The following is a 19,712-nucleotide window of genomic DNA, read 5'->3' as shown; positions in this document are numbered from 1 at the left end:
GGGAAGCCGGCCAAATTCAGAGTAGGGAGAGAGAGAAAGAGAGAGCAGTGTGTTCAAGAGAAAGCTGGGGGAGCAGGGGGTGGCTTCCCTTCACTCCTTCCTCTCTCTCTCTCCCCATAGCCTGTGTGGACCCAAGAGAGGGCAGTTTGGCCTCTGAGTCCCCCATCTGATCTCCACTCTCTTAACCCAAACACTCGATGGTGCCCACCTCTTAAGGCATGCTGAGGAAGTTAAAGGACCTGAGGAAAGTTTCCTCTTGGTTATCTTCGGGTTTCACCCTGACGGCAGAAAGCTAACCAGAAGTAGGGAAAGCTGACGTCCATCAGAGAGTGGGCAGCGAGTGAATGAGTCAGTCGTGGGCTCTCACATGCCTGGACAACCGTCAGTCTCTTGCTCTGAGCAGACACCTAGTCAGGGAAGAGGAAAGTGAAAGGGAGGAGAAAGCTGCCAGGTGAGGAGCCATGGGTCCTGAGAAGCCATCTTTGGACCCTAAGGTGCCTCTCCACTCATCACCCTAAGGTGCCTCATACCACCCCTTTGCTTCCCCCACCTTCTCTAGCTCTGAGAGAAAGAACCCTGAAACCTTAAGCTAAGTGCTCCGTAAAAGAAAAAAATAAATAAAATAAAAAGACCCACAGATCTTAGCCAGCTGTAATTTTTTTCTTGCATCCTATCATGACAGGGGAAAGCACAAGAGAACCAATCTGGCAGACAGATGACCCAGGTCCCGGGTGATATGCGCCCCGGCCACCCCCATGCTGCTGCTGGAACTAGAAAACCTACCAGCCAAAGCCCACATCCTTTCCTAGTGGCTCTGGCTCTGGAGAAGAGCCTGGTTCAGGGCAGGTTTCTCAACAGGCATGGCTCAGAGTGCCGCGACATGGGCAAGGGAGGAGTGAGTGGGGGGAACCTGTGGCTGGCAGGATGGACTCCCAAAGAAGGGCTGTGTGGCCCATAGCAGTGCAGAAGGCACAGGCCTCTCAACATCCAGCCACACCCCAACACGGACTGCCAGGCTTGACTTTCTGCAAGGGATCTTATACATCCTGACATCCCAGCCTAGTCCATATCAAAAAGCCCAACAGTCCTTTCTATTCCAGAGGAAAAAAAGGGTCACTTCTTTACTCCATCTTTCAGTGGATCTCCAGTGCTTTGGGGAAAATGAAGATCATTCTGCCACTCCTGCCTGCCATAATCCTGTCCCATCCCTGCCTTCTAAACCCTGCACTCTCCTCTGTGCTCTGCACCCAGCCCACATTCCTTGGCTGAACTGTCCATCCCCATAGGTGGCTCAAGCTGCCCCTCACCGAGCCCTTTCAGACTGCTGCTCTCAGCATCGATTTAAGTCCGTCCACCCTCTGGAGGGAACACCCTCTCTTCTTGTGGAACTCTTGCCTGGCACTTCACACACACTGTCATCTGCTATCAGGACTTTGCAGCCACACTGGTCTTTCCTACTTGACTTACGCCCCTTGAGGGCAGGGGTGCTGTGGTTATTCTTCACTGTTAAAGCACAGAACCTGATGCCTAAGTGGTGCTTATTAAACATCTTCTGGCTCCAAAAATGAATGACACCCCCAGGATAGGAACAGGCCACATAAATACGCAAACTACTGAGTATGTAGCCAAACCAAAAACAGGGGCGAGCTGTTCTAGGTGTGCTCACTTATAATCCACCAGTACATTAAACCAAGCTGTGGGAAATACCACCTAATGGGAAAACTTACACTGGCCAATCTCAGAACCAATATGAGTCACTGCCTGAGTCTGTGGTCTTTGCATGGACCTCCCAAAGCCAGGAGTCACCTCTTATGTTAGAACAAGGAGAGGCAAGGAGACAGCAGATCCACCAATGCTTAAGGGGCAGGAGCCCACAGGGGATAAGGCAGTGAAGTGTCAGGAGAAAGGCTTCAGCATCATCTCAGGACACAGATTGGGGCAGGGGTAATTCTTCTCCTGCTCACTGCCACAGTCCTACACCAAGCTTCACCCTCCCACAGGGCCAGTTTTGCAGAGACTTGGAGGTCACCTCTCTTCCCACCCCAAGCCTCTTTCCAAATACTCAAACCCTTCTGACCCCCAAAACCACCTCTGAGAATGCAGGGCCTGGCAAGTTCATCTCATTAGTTAATGAATTGGGTTATTGTTAATTAATTTAAACTTATTGTTATCATCAGGTATATCTCATAAACACTGGATTAGTTAACACATTCAAATTGAAATAAAAACTTCAATTAAACTGAACATCCACTACTACCATTTAGGGTCTTTGAAAAAAACTATAAAAAAAAGTAAGAGGGAAAAAAGAAAAAACACTGCCTCTCAGAAGGGCCTCCTACAGGGCAAACTTCTAATTAAACAAATTGTCAATTTCAACACAATGAAAACTGATTTAGGAGTGTAAATTTAGTATTCCAGTCGCTGAAAATAAGAGCTCAAATTGTCAGTCTCCTACAGGCTGATTTCATGTGATAAGGAAAGGAAGAGGAGAGGAGGAAGAAGGTGAGAAAGGAGGAAAAGCTGCAAAGGAAAAGCAAGCTGGAGCACTGTCTTCCTCTCATAAATGACATCTCTGCGGAATTCAGTGTGGCCTGTTCTCAAGCATTGGAGAAACTCTCTTCTCGCCTCCTCCTTCACTGCCCCCCCTCCACTGCGCCCCCCCCAACAGATTAGAAAAAAAAAATTAATCGTGTATGATGACAAACTTGGCTCAGCACTCACTGTACATACTGTACCCACAAGGCTGGCTCCCAGCCAGACCTGGCCCTGTGCCAGAACTACAATAACAAACACAGGCAACGCTAGCCAAGAGGGGGTGGGGCAGCCAGTGCTGGGGAGCCAGGAAGCCAGCACCATTCAGCTCCGCTGAGCAGAAGAGAACAGCAGGAATGTGCCTGCCAAGGACAGCCACATTTAGGGGAGCTGCCGTGACCCCTACCCATATCCCAGACTCACTTCTACACCGCCTGCCCCTTAAATAAAAATGGTCCCTATAGTTCTGGGGCAACCATTGTTCTTCTAGGCTCTGCGCTACTGCTCCAACCGTTGGTTATCTTCTGTAAAATGGGTCCACATTACATTCCTGGAGGGGCCACTGTCTCTGGCAGCTCCCTGCACCAGAGCCTTCAAAACAGAACAAGAAAATCTCGCATCATCTAATGAAACATCTCCTCTAAAAGCTCACATAGTTCTGTTATCAGGCATCTGGGGGCAGGAATCAGAATCTGTAAAAGCACTGCTGGAATCTGCGAGAAGACCGAGCACCACCAGCCCAGCCCTCAGACCCCAACTCTGCAACAAGGCCAGGTCTCTCCAGAGACCCCTAGGCTGTCACTGCTTCACAAAGGAGCAAACAATTCAGGAAGTGGTCTAACCTCACTAAGTCTTTTGTGCTCTTTTATTTCCAAGACATCCTAGCACAGGGCTGAGAGGTATGCAGGACAAGAGAAAGAAAAGAAAGCAGAAATATTAGACTCTGCAGGCTATGAGCTATCTGCAAGGGTGAATTAAAACACTATTATGACTCCCCATACCTGCCCCATCACCAAACCCACCTTTACAAGGGCACTGGCAAGAGACCATCAGAGTGACAAGTCATTTGACACCATCAGCCTTCAATGTCCAATAAGATAGGCATGGAAGGGAAAAACTAGGAAACTGGGACCCAACTCCAAAGCCTCTGGGGTATCCATATGAGACCATGGGACCTTGAAGTGGCCTCTAAGACAGGACCAGAGTGCACTTCCCCAGGGAACTGCCGGCTCTTGGGGCGGGGGAGAGGGGGTGCAAAGTCACTATCCCATCTGAAGTGGGGACATGGGGCCCACCTGAACATATGTAAGTAGCCCCTCTCCGCCTGGCTGCTCCCACCAGCCCCACCAACACTACTGGCCTGTGATTCACAGAAGAAACAGTGGCTAACTCATATTTGGTCCCACTGTCTGGAAGTGGGGTGCAATAGGGGTCAGAAGGCCATATGGGGGTTGCCCCCAATGAGCCCTTCGGTCATAACAGCTCCAACTGCAGGAGAGTCCAGGCAGGAGAGCAGAGTCTCTCTGAATTGTCCACCGGCCGCCTGGGCTGCACCCACCCATTCATTCAATAAATATTTGTTGGTTCCAGTAATGTGCCAGGCAATGTGCTAGACACCATGGGGACAGATCCTGTCCCAAAGCAGCTTCTAGTCTGTTAGAGGAAGAAAGGAAAAGGGAAATTACATTTACCAAGAGCCTGTTATGTGTCATATAGTGCTAAGTATGTGATGGGAGCCCTACAACCTCTCTGAGGTAGGGTTAAATACTCTCATTTTACAGATGAGGATACTGAGACTCGCAGAGCTTACATTTCTTGTCCAAGGTCATATCTTCAGGAAGTGGGTGCCCAAATTCCTTCCCAAGTAGGGGAGATAAGACAAGACTATAAATAACCACAACAGAAAGAAGAAGACAGCACCCGAAGATAGCTTCAGATAAAGAAATACAGGCATCCAGAAGAAGGCATGGTTGCTTCCGGCTGCAGGTGGGGAAGAGGCAAGGATGGCATCGTAGAAGAGACCTTGCAAGATCTGGGAAGAGAAGGAAGGGCTATTCCAAGCAGACAGATGGGTGCACAAAGCCACAGAGCTCTGGAGGCAAGGGGCACACAGTGCAACCGATCCAGTGAATGAGTCTGGCTAGCACCCCAGACTCAAGGAAAGAGTAACGGGAAAGGACGCTCACTGGGGCGAGTTATGGAGAAGGCTATAATAACAGGCTGGAAAGTATACTGCTCCCTTCAAAGTGTCCAGAGCCACACAGGTGCATGGGACAGGGAGCAAAAGAAATAGCAGACCCACACTTGGCTGCTGGGGTTGGGAGGGATGGACAACCCTTTGGCAGGAAGTTCATGAAACCATACACACAGAGCCCTAAACAATGTACAAAGCTGAAGGGAAGCAAGAGCATACAACATGCAAGTCATGAAAACAGAACCTGAGTGCCAAACAGGTGCCAAACACAGGAATGTGAGTGCCTCAACTCAGGACTCTGGGCTGAGGGGGGACAGGTGGGCAGGACGAGGACAGCTCAGTGGAGGAAGGTGTCAGCATGTGGAGGCCCACAGGAAGGAGGAATGGGACATACAAAGACATGGACAGCATGGACATGCCGAGGTAGACAGCTGCCTGGCACAGCCAAGTCCCTGGATCTGGAAGAGGGCAGAATAGGAAGTGAGAAGGAGTTGGGGCACTTTAGGAAGGGCCGTGAAGACCAGGGAGAGCGATCACATCCAACACAGAGCTCAGCCACAGGGGCTTTGCTGCAGGGTGGTGGCCAGCTGAAGCACAGAGCACCACAGAAGGGCGTTTACAGGACTGGACATAAGACAGCTGGAAAGGGAGCAGAATGCAAACAGCCAGCCAGGCAGAAGCTTCTGGAGTGAGGTGATGGGACCTGCCCCAGGTCCCCTTTGTGCTCTTTTATTTCCAAGACATCCTAGCACAGGGCTGAGAGGTCTGCAGGACAAGAGAAGAAAAGAGAGCAGAAATATTAGACTCTGCAGGCTACGAGCTATCTGCAAGGGTGAATTAAAATGAAGGGTGACAGCTTCGGAAGTGGGGAAAAGGGAGGAAGATAGAAGCAGCAGCACCTGACATTGATTTGAAACACCAACTGCATGCCAGGAGCTTGCTACAGATGCCTTTAACATATACCCTGTCACCTAATCCTCAAAAAAAAGTTATATGTGCTACAAACACCTGCACCTGACAGATGCAGAAATGGGCTCACAATGGCCATATATCTGGCCAAGGTCACACACTTAGCACAAATCACAAACAGGATCTGAACCTTCATCTATCCAGTCTCAAAGCCCATGCTCATTTCACAAACCCGAACTGCCTAGAGGGTTGGTTACTTGAAACAAAGTGGGGAAAGAAGAGGCAGGTGTTGGCAGTTGCCTACATGCGGGGAAAGCAGATTAAGTAAGATAGGCCTCTCCCCTCCCCTAAAAATGGACTCCGAAGTTGGAAGACAAGGGAATTTGAGGGAAGAGAATATGCCCCTGGCAGAGAGGTGCTGAGACCGCTACAACTGAAGGCAGGTAACCCTTCAGCCTCGAAGCCATAGCATCAGACCTGCTAGATCCTTCCCACTGCCAAGAACACCTGGGCACACTGAATGTCAGGTGCTTCTCCTCTTCCCACACCTCATGGGGCAGAGCAGCTTTGCCCAAACACGAGCAAAATTACCAGCAGCCACTCAGTCAACCCCACTGGAATTGGATAGAATTAACTTGTAAAAGACAGCACACTATAACTAGCTTTGTGTTCCAACCTTTCTATATCTATTTAATTAAAGGCTCCTGTATAATGTGAACCCAATAATCAGATTCATTAGAAAACGAGAACCTAATTCCACAACTGTTTTGCTAATGAAACTGCAGTCTACTTTGGAAGGTAGATCACACGGGGCACTGGGTGCCAACGACGCTCTGGGAGACCCAGGAGAGCTTAAGGATGAGTTCATCCAGGTGGTCACACCGTCAGGATGGACTTTCTTCCCCATGAACGTGGAGGGAGGATCCACAGGACAAGGTGGACCAAGGCTCCAGCTGGCAGTGGGGGCATCCAGGCCACAGCAGGCTCTGAATGGGGGTGAAGGTGGGCAGGAGGTAGTTGTCTGTGCCTGAAGGGACAAGTTAAGGCATCTTTGCCTACCTGAATGAGCCAGTAAGTGCATTCTCAGTCGCAAACTATCCAGGAACCGCTTTCCGCAGAGCTCACACCCGTACGTCTTCATCCCACTATGTAGCTTCCTGTAGGGGAAAGGAAAACACAGGTTGCTGCTGCTCTGGCTGGACAGAAGGTGGGCCCACCCCTACCTGGGGGCTTTGCAGCCATCCCTCTGGCAGGTGACAGGAGGAAGGGAGGTAGGGGGCATGGCTGATGTTGATGGCACTGATGGAGACACATTGCTGGATCCTCAGACAGCGTACATCACCCCCTTTCCCATGGACTGCCAACAATGAAGTATCCATTCCTGGTCCTACCCAAGGACTAGAAGAACAGGGCACTTCCTGCTGCTTTACCCACTGGCACATAGGCCAGGGAAAACAATCTCATCCAATTTCAGAGGGGGAAGGAAGACACACCCACGACAGTCAGACAGACATAAAGCTCACTGCCAAACTAGCACAGATCATATGCAGAGGTCCCCTGGCCTCTGCTTACCTAGGTGACAGGACTGCCCTCGCCGAGCTGCACCTGTCAGACTCAGGAGGACTGCACCTGTGTCTTTTCTCTCTCCTCTCTCCAACTCCCACTCAAGTGGCACAGAGGTGCCTCTGAATAAGCTTATGAATGAACTGATATCTTTATGTACACAGATGCTTCTCTCGGGGCATCCAGATGTTCTTAGACCTACAGAGTCACCTGGCACACACACCCTTCCCCTGAGGCCCAGCTTTAGAGGTATCCTCCCTCTATGTCCTGCCCCCACAGAAAGAAGGGTTTCAACAAACCAACATCATTCTCTAAACCTAAGGTGGTAGTACTCATTTTTGGCTTTCCAAAATACTTTCACACACGTTATCTCATTTGGCCATCACTATGATTCTGTGAGGTGGGCTGGGCATGTATCTTCCCTTGATCACAGGCCCAGCCTTCAACAGTACCCAATCCCAACTTCCAACTCAGGGCCATTCCCACCAGACCCCCAGGCTCAGTTGTGAGCCCATAAGACACAGGGAACCAGGCAGGCCAGCAGGGAGCAGAGTGCTGAGAGAGGCTCTGAGCTGCCAGGTGTCCTGGAGCCCCAAATTTCCTACCCCCCCACCCCCACCCCCCCCACACACTCCTGTTTTCAGGCCCTTACATGCCCCTGCTGGATCCAGGTCCAGCCTGCACCTCTGCCCTAGTCTCTGCACCTTCCTCACAACTTCCCCAAGGACCTGAGCCCTAAGGACCAGCACAGTGACAGCCAGAGGCAAGATCTGTGTAGGAGGAGGGGCAGCCAGGAGAGAATGCAAAGCCTTCTGAGAGCCAACACCCTATTGCTATCAGAAGGTAAATGTGCTAAGACCGCAGTGAAGGGCTAGAGAGCTGGTGCTGATGCTAGATAAAACTGCAGGTGGGGAGAGGGAGTATTATACACTCAAGCCGCCAGTACCCAGACCTGGACCTCAGTGCCCAGATCATGATAATGAAACCAAGCCACCCACTACCACCCTCCAAATCCCAGAATGAGAACGTAACAGCATGTCAGAACCATGCGGTGCCCGCAGGTGAGCCTCCTTAGCACCACGGTCTGTGGGACACCATGGCATGAGGACAGTGTACGGTGTCCAGTGCGTGCAGCCTTTTGATAGGGATCACATACAGTTCTCTTCGTAGAACTCTTTCTCAATCACATTGTTTTGTTTGCTGACTTTCCCTTTACCGCCTTGCCAAAGACAAATGATTTCTCAATCACAAACACATACACACACACACCCCATCCATGACACCATAGTGCACCCCACCCCCCATGTTATCTCACTCCTGGCCACGGCTGATCTATCCAAATTGAGAAATATTAACAGTACAGAACATTTTAGCTGAACATCCTTAACTCTAAATATATTTCACAATACTGGGCACTGGGACATGTCCTAATAGGGTTTGGGTGAAGCACGTTTTAAAATATGCACCCAAGTATGTGAGTGCGTGTGCATGCACGTGAACACACACACATACACACACAATAGCAGAGTTTTCCTGTCACTTGCCCAGGCATGATAGATGTTTGCTTTTCTAAGAGATGTTCCGTGGAGTGGCAAAGGCTCTGTTCACAAGTAACTCAGCAGACGAATTTCCCACGCATTATCATGGTAAGGTCTGGTGGACTGCAACATATGGGTTTCAGTGTGATTTATTTTCATCCTTTTCTTCACTGATGCTTTGTTAGCTTCCAGGGGTGCCCACCTCTCAGGGGTGGCTGTCGGGAGGAACAGAAGGACACACATCCATTTGGATTTGTCTTCCAAAAGGACTCTGGAGTGACCAGTCTTTAGATTTGGGGAGCCACCACCAAGCTAAACTCTCCTCTTGTGCTCCTGTCTCTTCTCTCTGAGGGTTCTAGATCAAATCCCTCACCCTGATGAACACACTTTGAGTAACCCCATTGCCTTTACGTGCGAATGGATTTGTCTAGCAATTAGTGGAAGTGGCTATTCTTGGCCAACTGGACTGGCTTGGTGTGAAAGCTGATGAGCACTTGCCCAGTTGCTACAGAGGTAGCAGGGTACGGGGAAGAATGCCCAGTGAGCATCCCAAAGACCTGGATCCCGATCCAGAATCAACCATTACCTTGTTTTAAGACCTTGGACAAGTCACGTGATCACAATCTCCCTGCATTTTCTCGCTTGTAAAGTGATATGGATGATGTCTAAAATTTTGGGTGGAGACACAATTTTATTATTCAAAAGTCTTGCCCATATCCTTTAACTGGCCTCTAACTAAGGAGTTCCTACAAGGGGGCACTCTTACTTCCCTTGAGCCATGTCCCACTTGTCACTGTCCGCTATGTTGTCCTCTGATGCCTAGGCAGTCTAGGCCCAACCCAACAATCTATTCATTTTAAAACCTTCTAATCCAGATGACCCAAGTCTCCTCCTTGACGCACCTGCTATTTATCTTTCAGTGGAATAAACTTCCAGAATTGATCACCAGCCTTTCTTCAGAACCTCACTGTTGCCATCATTTCTCAGCCTTCAGAGACACAGGTGTCCCATCCTGTCCAATCCTCAGGATATAAAGCCTGCCCTGTGACTGACCCATGAACTCAGGGCCCCACACAGGTTGCTAGAAGTGAGTATGGTGTCCACATGCTCCCACACATAGTACAAGACACACACTTTGCCCCATTGGCAGAGAGACCTGGGCAAAGCACACACGGCTCAGAAGAGGAAATGAATACAACTACACGGGCTGGGAGTTCAACAGAGCCCAGCACTGATTTGCTGCATCTTTAATTATTGTTCATATACCAAAGGAAGAATGTGGAAAAGTGGAGGCTTCTCCTAATTCAAAGAAAAAGGAAATGATGGAGAAAAACGTGAGTTCACTCAAGGGACGTGCTACCAGCAGACTCTCTATGGCACAGTCTGCAGATCAGCCAACATGGAAATAGAATTCCAACTGGTTTCTGGAGAAAAGGTGCAAATTCGTATGAACTCGTGGTCTATTTCGTCTTCAGACAACAGCCTCCCCCGACTACATCATGCAACTGCAAAGCATTCAGATCAAATGGAAATCTATCCACTTCCTTCCTTACCACACACACTCACTTCTTCCCAGTCTGGTCTTGACTTTTCACAAGGTCTATTTGCTCATAGCCATCTGAGATCACCAGCCTCCACTGTGACCTCTAGTAGGGAAGGAGGTCAGCTGGGGACATTTTTGTACCTTTCTGCATACTGCCTTGGTGGATGATAGGCATTTTCACACTCTCTTCTCTGAGAAGAAGCCACACTGCTGAACACCACTTTGAAAGTAACCCAGTTCTAGCATGGTCCAAGCATCTCCATCCTATACTCAGTGGAAGATCCATCTCCTCCATACGCTCCAGGTCCCCACCACCCATTCTTGGGGAGCAGACTCCACTTCTCCCCAACTCCTAGTGGTGACCCACCACAGACCACACTTGGCCCATTACATAAACCCACCTTGCACGTAACATTTTTTTCACTCAAGTCCAAAAAGACAAAGAAAAAAATTAACCTCTAACAGGTTTCTGTCCGTATTCTCAAGAAAGCTGAATCATTATGAGAAATTAGAAAGATCTGAACCTTCTAACGAGTAACTGAAGAGAAGGATCCACTCCTTCTCACCAACTCTCAACCACGCAACTCTCACTAGTAAAACCAAGGTAGAAAGACACAAGCTCATCATCCAGTTTCATGCTGCTGCACATCTGAAAACCCATGAAGATTCTGCCTGCTTTAGACTGTAAATTCCATAATGGCAGAAGCCATGCCTATATTTCCTTTTCTTTAAAGGGATTGCTCAATGCTGCTGAAGAAATCCCTCTGTGTAAAGCGAGATCTAGGGCATTGCTCTCTTCATCCTAGCAACACCCCAAGTACAACAGCTTCATTGGCAGCCTCCAGTTCAGAACTGGACCCTGCCCTGTGGCTCCTAATGTCCACACAAGGAAGGCCAATGGCTATGCCATAGCAGCATGAAGCCTGAGCTTTAGACCAACCTCTCATCCTCAGCATAAGCCTCATCGACCCAGCCCACCTAGAAAAAGAACAGTGGGAAGGAGAGACCCAAGCCAAACTCCAGCCTCCCCACCCTCAGCCTGCAGAGAGAGTTGGCCATAACAGCTGCTCCCTAAGGGCACCCTTTATGTCTACTCTCTGTGGGAGCAGCTCAGCCCCCTTCCATCCCACACAGCCAAAGACCAAGGAAGAAGGCTAGGAGAACGTAAGGTCTCACTGCACTACCAAGTGCCATTAGGACTGTCTGGCTGACAGAAGAGCTCAAAGCCCAGCACTGCCAACACCAGATTTCTTCCCAAGTTCCTCTGCCTAGAGACAAACGGCAAAGTCGGAGCAGACCAACAGGCAGGGAAGGTGCAGAGAAAGAATTCACAGTTCCAGTAACTCAGTGACTGGGAAGCTGAGACTGCCTGACCTGTGAGTTTTGCTGGACAGACCAGCACTGGGAACTAGGACCTGTAACTGGGGACAGCACATGGGAGGCAACACCATTGCTGGACTACCCACTGCCCTCTCCCACCCAAGTGAGGAACAAAAAGTGCGGAACCCATCCTACAAGGGCTTTTATAAGATAGTCTTTTCCTTTTTCTTAGCTTAACTGGTCCATTCCCTACATCAACACTTGGACCAGGCCAGTGTAGCCCAGAAAGTCCTCCTAACTCACCCTGTCCTTGGTTTGAGGTTGCTCCACATGCAGAAGTCACCCCAGTGCTCAGGGTGCTTGCTTTCTGATCCTGTGACCATCAATTTGAACTACTCAGTGCTTCCAAGGGATACTGAGAACAGACATAGAGACCGGAGATTCTGTGATCAATACCCAAACCCAGCTCTAACAGACCCTGTCTTCTCTCAAGGCTGCCACCTACATGAGAACCAACACTCTCCCAGATTCTCTACTTACCAGGAGAACCCAGCCACTGTGCAAACTTCCTGGTCTGCTCTTGAAGGGTGCCTGGGACAACTGGCATAGACGTGCTGTGTGTGTCTCCCACACAAGGATGGTGTGGGGCAGGCTGCTTCACAGAGCTCTGCCAACGCTCTCAGTCTCAAAAGCAACAACTGACTCCTAAGCTCAGTGGGAAGAGAACCTCACCCTGGCTTCACTCACCTCTCTAAGTAGACATAGAATTAAGAGAGGGAAGAGCTTGCATACTTTGGTAATGGGCCTACCTTTCTTCCTTGGAAGTTCAAAACATACCTTCAATGTCCATTTACCTTGAATTCAAATGACAAAAGAAAGGTCACATAGTCAACAGGCACTCTGTGCTCTAATTTTATGAGGAAGAGATGAATAAAAAGTTATTAGGCCATCAGGGATTTCCTCCCAAAAGAAACTTCCGGAGAGACTGCAGAGTGTTTCCATATCTGGCCGATCTCCTATACTTTCTACATGTCTTTTTGTGGGAAAGGAATACTCTGAACAGAACCCGTTCTATTAGAGGTCTCTACCCTGAGCCAGAGTAGGTTATTCACAGGGCACTTGGGACACTCAGAGAACATTCCCTACCTTCTAAGGGTGAATCATATCCTCCTAAGGTCTCTTAATGCCCCCACCAAATGCCATATTCAAGGTTTGGTAGACCATTAGTCCCACCCACTGTCATTCTCCTTACACACTTTCTTGGAATAGTAAGTCCACAGTTCAAGACAAAGCCATTTATAAGTCCCTCCAAACTACCAGTTCCTTAAGAAAAGAACCATGTCCTATCTCTGCCTTCAATGCCCTCAGCACAGATTCAGGCAGCCAGAGCAGACATATGAGAAGCTATTGCTAGTGTGGAAATCTCCGAATACCTTGGGACAAAGGGATTCCTGAGCACTAAAATCTGGCCCTTGGGACTTCCTGGAATCGGAGAAAAGGCATGGTACCCCAGGGGAGAAAACGAAAGGATAGTTCTAATCTTGGCTGGTGAATGGGTCACTTTCATATTCTTAAGGCATAAGGGAAATTATCCTTTTACCCACTTTTTTTAACATTGAGATTAGACAGTCATTTGACAAGCTGTGAATGCTTAGCTGGTATTACCACAAATTATCCTTCTAGCAATAGACTTTGTTGCTCCTTGACTAGTCAATATTAATAAACATTACCGAATGCTTTTACAACACAATTTATTTTTTAATACAGCTCTTTATGTATGCCATAAAGTAAATATACCAATAAAAGCCAAGGATTTCAAACAACAAATTAAAAAAACAACCAAGAACTAACAGAATGGTAGTTAACGCCTTCCATGCTGCAGGTTTTGGGGGTACCCAGTGGGTTCCTCTCTGCTGGGGATCCAGGCCAGGAGAGTTAGGAGAAAGGGTGGTCATTTGGTTGTTTTGGAGCCTTTAAAATGTAGTGGAGAGAATATCAAAGAAGCAATGTTTTCTCAAGAACCATCTAGATAAAAAGTGTGGTATGTTAAATATATATAGGGCTGGGGAAGGGAGACCAGGTTTTCACTCCAGCTCTGCTGGTAACCATCAAATGACCTTGGGACAAACCACTTACCCTCTCTAGATTCCACATTATACCTTTGCAACAATGCAAGGGTTGAGTTAGATGATTTCTTAGATTCTCTCCAATCAGATTTATGGAACTGAAACATTGTGGAGCTGACACGGGTCTGTACTAAGCTGGGCTTTACCTCCTTTAGGAAGGATCCATACGAGATTCATCTTCTCAGTCTTCATAGGGGAAGAACCCAGAACATAGGGGCTCAGTGCATTTTTGATAAATGAATAAACAAACAAGAAAAAGGATTTGAAAAGAAAAATGTAGAGGTGGAAAAAATCCATCCTCTCTCTATACACACACGCGCATGCACACACACACACACGCACCAGTGCAAGAACAGTTATCCCTATCGTACAAAAGAGAAGCCCTCCACGGGATTTTTAGGAAAAAAGCCATGCATCTTTTCTTGGCCTGGGATCAAGGCCAATCTGCAGCCAACCAAAAAGTAGGAAGAACTATCCCGAGCCTTGAAAACATGAGGAAGGACCATGGCATTCCCCGCAGCCATAACCACACCAAGTACAGTACTTTCAGATAAGGCTGCCTGCGAGTGTTAAAATACAATGTCAGAAATGACAAAGGGCACACTAATCTCTCAAAGAGGGATCTTCATGACTGCTGAGCACCAGGAGGTCTGGGCTTCTGGCTGTTACGTAACCGGTCCTTTGTTTTAAAATACTGAGTTCTCCTAAGTCATTTACTTGAAATATCTCTATCAACAAATTTCACCAAGAACAAAAGTTTTTCATTTGTGCACTGGGCTATAGGATGATCTTATCGCACACAATCTCATACAGTCTCTTTCAACAAGGTCTTAGCGTGCTTATCTGCGAAGTTCCTGGTAGCCAAATATGATTGAAATGTTCTATTTATGCTCACTGGATTAAGGGGATATTGCAAAACTGCACAAAAACCTGGCAGATGTAAGCAAGGTATTACAGCATGGGCAGTTAAGATCTGAGGGGAAGGGATCAATATACACTTTTGTAGTTTTCTTTCTTTCCTTTTTTCTTTTAAGAAACCAGAAAAGTTGTGCTTTTAGAAAAGGGAATAGGAAAAATAGTAAAATGCCTTAAGATTTATAGCTTCTCTGAGCTTTTTCCAAACCCGAAACAGAGCACCATGCTGCCTACTTGATGATGTCAGCCCAAGGGAAACAAAAACAAATTCAAAATATTCTATCCAGATCCTAAAAGGCCGTATAAGGGAATTAAACTATGGTTATGGATGAACAGGGTTTTTGTTTTTTCTCTCTCTCCCATACAAGGCTTTTAACCAGCACAAATAGCCAATTTCTGGGAAAAAAATTTTCAAAAAGCTAGAAATTGTCTTTTATCTCCCTGTTTTGCCTGGGTATGTGGAGGAAACCTCTTTGTCTCTTAGTTTTCTAGGCTCATTTTTACGTTTCCACTTTAGCCAGGAAGCCAAAATGCTACCTTCAAAACCTACGGACCAGCCAAGGAATCTTAGAGATTGTTGAGAATAACCGAGGTTATTATTAAAGGCTTAGGAAGAAAGTTCCTTCGGAATTAAACCATTCTGAAAATGTTTTTAGTGTGTATTGCCTCATTCTTCCTGCTTTAGTACACTGAAAATTAAATTACTTTACTATGAGGATTCTGAGCTTGACAGCCATCACTCTACACATCAATTATGTACACAACCTAAGAGACTGGGCAGATTACCTGTATGGGCACCAACGCACATTATGAAAGTTATTGTTATGTGAATGAAGAAAAAAGGCAAAAACCAAGGAGACTTCTTTACTGGTTCTTTTTTCCTTCCTTCTAGGAAAATGCAAATAAAATCTAATCAAGTGAGGTTTTATAATAATGAAGCTAGTGGATTTATACATCGGGGGCATCCGCCGTTGAAAGGGCTTCCTAAGGACCATCTCAACTCCCCTGTGGCTGGAAAAGAGTGCGCTGTCCCCATTCTGTGGAGGTGGAAGCTGAGGCTAAGTGACTCACTCTCCCGTGTAAGCAGGTGGAAGTCTCCAGACTCCTGACCTCAGGATTGGCCTTCATGTTTACAAACCCAAGGAAAGACCTTACTACCTGCCCACAATGTCCTCCCCACGCCTCTGGGCCAGAGTCTCTCCCTGAAAGGTGCGGGAAAACCACCAGCAATAAAGGAGACACAGAGCATGCCTGAATTTACCTGACCTAATCAGATAGAAGCAAGAACAGAGAGGCCTCTGAGAGAAAAGATAAACTGAACGACCGACGGCACCCAGAGACAGAGACAGGCTGATCTCACAGGGACATGGTAACCTCCTTGCAGGGAGGGCATGCTGACTCGTCCCCCCCTGCTATTTACTCTGTATCTATCTGTTAAGCACCTACTGTGTGCCAGGTTTTAGGAAAGTCAGACTGCAGTTGAACCACGGCCCATCTAGGTAGGTTGTGCATCAACACTATTTTCCATTATTGAAAGAAAAAAAAAACTTTATTGATTTCCTTCATAGCACTCAACACAATCTGCAGTAATACACTGGTTTTTTATTAGTATTCTTTGCCTCTATCTCTACTAGACTGTAAGCTACATGAAGGCAGAAACCATCCACTGTATCCTCAGAGTCTGGCAAAGTGCATGGTACAGAGTAGGCATTCAATACATTTTTCTAAATAACAGCTTTATTGAGATATAATCCACATATCATAAAATGTATGCTTTTAAAGTGTACCATTTGCTGGTTTTTAGTATATTCACAGTACTGTCCAATCATCACCACTATCTAATTCCAGAAAATTTTCATATCCTTAAAAAGAAACCCTGTACCCATTCACAGTAACTCCCCATCCCTCTCAACCCCCAGCCTCTGGCAACCACTGATCTACCATCTTCCTCTATGGACCTGCCTATTGCGAACATTTCATAAAAACAGAATCACTTAACATGCGCCCTTCTGGGTCTGGCTTCTTTCACATAGCATAATGTTTTCAAACTTCACCCATGTTGTAGCTTGTGTCAGTACTTCATTCCTTTTAATTGTGGAATAATATTCCACTGTATGGGTATATCACATTTTGTTTATCCATTTATCAGTTGATGGACATTAGGTTATTTCAACCTTTTGGCTATTATGAATAATGCTACTATGAACATTCATGTACACATTTTGTCTGCAGACATATGTCTTCACTTTTCCTTGGTATATACCTAGGAGTGGAATTGCTGAGTCACATGGTACCTCTACATTTAACCTTTTAAGGAACTGCCAGACTGTTTTCCAGAAGAGCTTCCATGTTACATTACCGTGTTACATTACCATCAGCAATGTATAAAGTTTCTAATTTCTCAATACATTTTTGGACCAAAGGAATAAATCAATAAAGATTCCTTCTGCAGTAAAAGCTCCCAAAGAAGAGAATACAGTTCCGAGGCTCCTTTGATAAACTAGTATCTTCATCTGAAGACATATGTGCCACCTTCATGTTTAACAGAAACCCCAAAGAATGCTGTTTATATTTAGTTAATTTCAGAGAATTGAATGAAAAATGAAGAAAAGGGAAGGAAAACATCAGACAGCTCAAAGTAGGTGCTACTTTCGCATATGTGATTCCAATCCCCACTTTCCACCCCGCGTCCAGACTCAATAATTCAATAATGCACACTCCTTAAACAAATTCAGTTGAAAAATACGAGAGGGATCCTAGCTTAATTGCAGCCAACTTTTATCTGTCAGAAGGGATGGGAGCATGATTTGACAGTCCAACCGTCTCTGACGGGAAGTTTGAAAATATACTTAACAATGCTTAAAACAAAAATGCACCAATAAACAAAAATGTCTCAGGCAAACTCTAGGAGAGGGACCCACGAAGCTGGAGCCTACTGAGAAGACGGAAAAGCCAAGAGCAAGGGCCTCTCTTCCTGAGCTTGGTAGAGTGGGCAGGCTGCAAAGAGAAGTTCTGTGAAGGGCTCCCCAAACTTCTTTTTTCCCCCTTTTCTTTCTTTGTAAAAGAAGGCAGCCGTATTACTTTCTGCACAGACTCCTTGCAAAGAACAAACAAACAAAGGCTGGGACAGAGCAAGGCTCTTTGCAAGCTGCAGGTAATTAAAACGGCCTGTAAATGCCCCAGCAGAAAGCACTTCAAAGAGACAGTAATTCCAGCAATGGCCAGTCAAGACCGTGTGGTGTAAAAATTATGAGTTTTCCCAACGGGAAGCTTTGTGTGAAAAGGACAGGGGTTGGTGGCAAAGGGAGGGTGAGCCACACAGAGGAGGTTTTACAATTGGTGTCCATGAACAGTGTGCACAGGACTCGTGTGTGTGTGTGTGTGTGTGTGTGTGTGTGTGTGTGTGTGTGTGTGTGTGTGTGTCACACACACCGGCCAGAGAAAGGGGACGTGTGCATGTGTGTGAGAGAGCACACATTTATCAATGCCAAGATGGTCAAGCGTGTGGGCATGGAGATAAAAGGAAAAATAAAATAAAAGCAACAAATACGCATCCTCTTCCCCGCTGGGCCTCATTTTCACGGGAGAGAAGTACCAGGCAGCTTGAGTGCTCTTCTGGCTTCTAACTTGCAGGACTGCTAAGCACACATAGGACGTGTATAACACTGAGGATTCTGGCCCAATGAGCAGCCAAGGCCAAGCAGTGGCTCTCTGGATATGTCAGCACTTTTGGTTTCACAGCGTGACATGTAATAGAGAACAGCATACTGCAAGCCATGTTATCACAAAACAGGAAGAAGGCAGAGATAGATTCATAACTGACTCCCACTACATTCGCTGAGTCTCCTGTGCTACCTGCCTTGGTGCACTGTGTTTAGATGATGAAGGGACAGGTCCAGGGCATGGAGGAGGAGACGCTAAAGCCTCAATGCACAGGGACTTTGGCCCTGCTTTTCATAGCACACAATACAGAAACCCTAGGTGACTCACACTAGTGACCGCCTAACCACAATATTGCACATCTTTAAAAATAATCCAGCCTTGTCCCTGTCCCTAGAGTATTTTTTTGTATTCTCCCTGCAGAGACCTGATAGCCCTGAAGGGACATTTTGCCAGGCAGGAGGGCCAGTATCATCCCTAGGAAGCCTTCCCTAGTCCCCCCCTCCCTCCGCTCCCAAAGCTGATCCTCCATCCCACCGCCACTGTCTTTCACATGTGCATGTGTATGGCTGCACGAGTGGCACTGGGGGGCATCAGTTTGCTTCTCTGTGTCGCCAACCAGACAGGCAGCTACCTGAAGGCAAAGCTGTGCCTCATGTGTCTCTGTGTTCTCAAGCCTAGCAAAAGGCACAGCATTCGTGGGTGTTCACAAAACATGTTGTGCATGGACAGATGAGCACTGGTTGCGTCTCGCCTGCACTGTGGGTAATAAATAAATCAGGACCTGGATGGGGTACAAAACAGTGTTTAAAGGCTGGTACCCTACTCTTCCTCACCCTCATCAATCAGTCGAACGCTCATCCATCCCATAGGAGCCTCAAGCCTTCAGAAGAAGGTGGGAGCAAGCCTGTGCTTGCCCAGGCAGCAAGGAAACCAACACTGGCCAGCCGGTGGCTTTATTTCCCCATAAACAAAATCCTGCTCAGCCTTCCTCACAGCCCCACTCACTAACTCCTCCCTGACACTGCTGGCTTTAAGCCCACACATAAAAATGTCTTTTACTATTTTTATGTAATGAGCTTTCATTTTTCCTCCCCCTGTTTGTAAATGAGAAAGGAAAGCCCACCTCCTAATGGGGATGGGGGAGAGGAAGCAAAGTGGGATCTATTTTTAAATGGGCCATAACTTCATGAAAAGCTTTCTCCTCCACAATCTCCCCAGCTCCCCCTCCCCAAGCCCCCATGCCCCTCCATCCTCCATTCTCACCATTCAAAACAAGATGCATGGATTTTGGACATTTGATTACTTTTAAGTATATATTTTTCCCTCAAATAGACTGAATACAATGGTTAGGAAATGTGACAGAAAACTATTCTGAGCCATTTATTGCCTTAATACCCACCTTTGTCCAA

At 47.1% G+C, this 19,712-nt stretch overlaps 1 protein-coding gene across 7 annotated transcripts in view; it reads right to left on the bottom strand.

The window, feature by feature from the left end:
• Positions 1-19,712, bottom strand: part of ZBTB16 (zinc finger and BTB domain containing 16) — a 183,093-nt gene that overhangs the window by 84,882 nt on the left and 78,499 nt on the right. For all 7 annotated transcript variants that reach the window (XM_063095889.1, XM_063095890.1, XM_063095892.1 and 4 more), the window contains one exon: positions 6,695-6,792. In XM_063095889.1, the coding sequence (XP_062951959.1) occupies positions 6,695-6,792 (98 nt within the window). The remainder of the gene's footprint in view (positions 1-6,694; positions 6,793-19,712) is intronic.

Source organism: Cynocephalus volans, chromosome 4, assembly GCF_027409185.1.
Source record: "Cynocephalus volans isolate mCynVol1 chromosome 4, mCynVol1.pri, whole genome shotgun sequence".
NCBI lineage: Eukaryota > Metazoa > Chordata > Mammalia > Dermoptera > Cynocephalidae > Cynocephalus > Cynocephalus volans.
The sequence above is the reverse complement of the archived record's forward strand: the minus strand, read 5'-3'. Positions and strand labels throughout refer to the sequence as shown.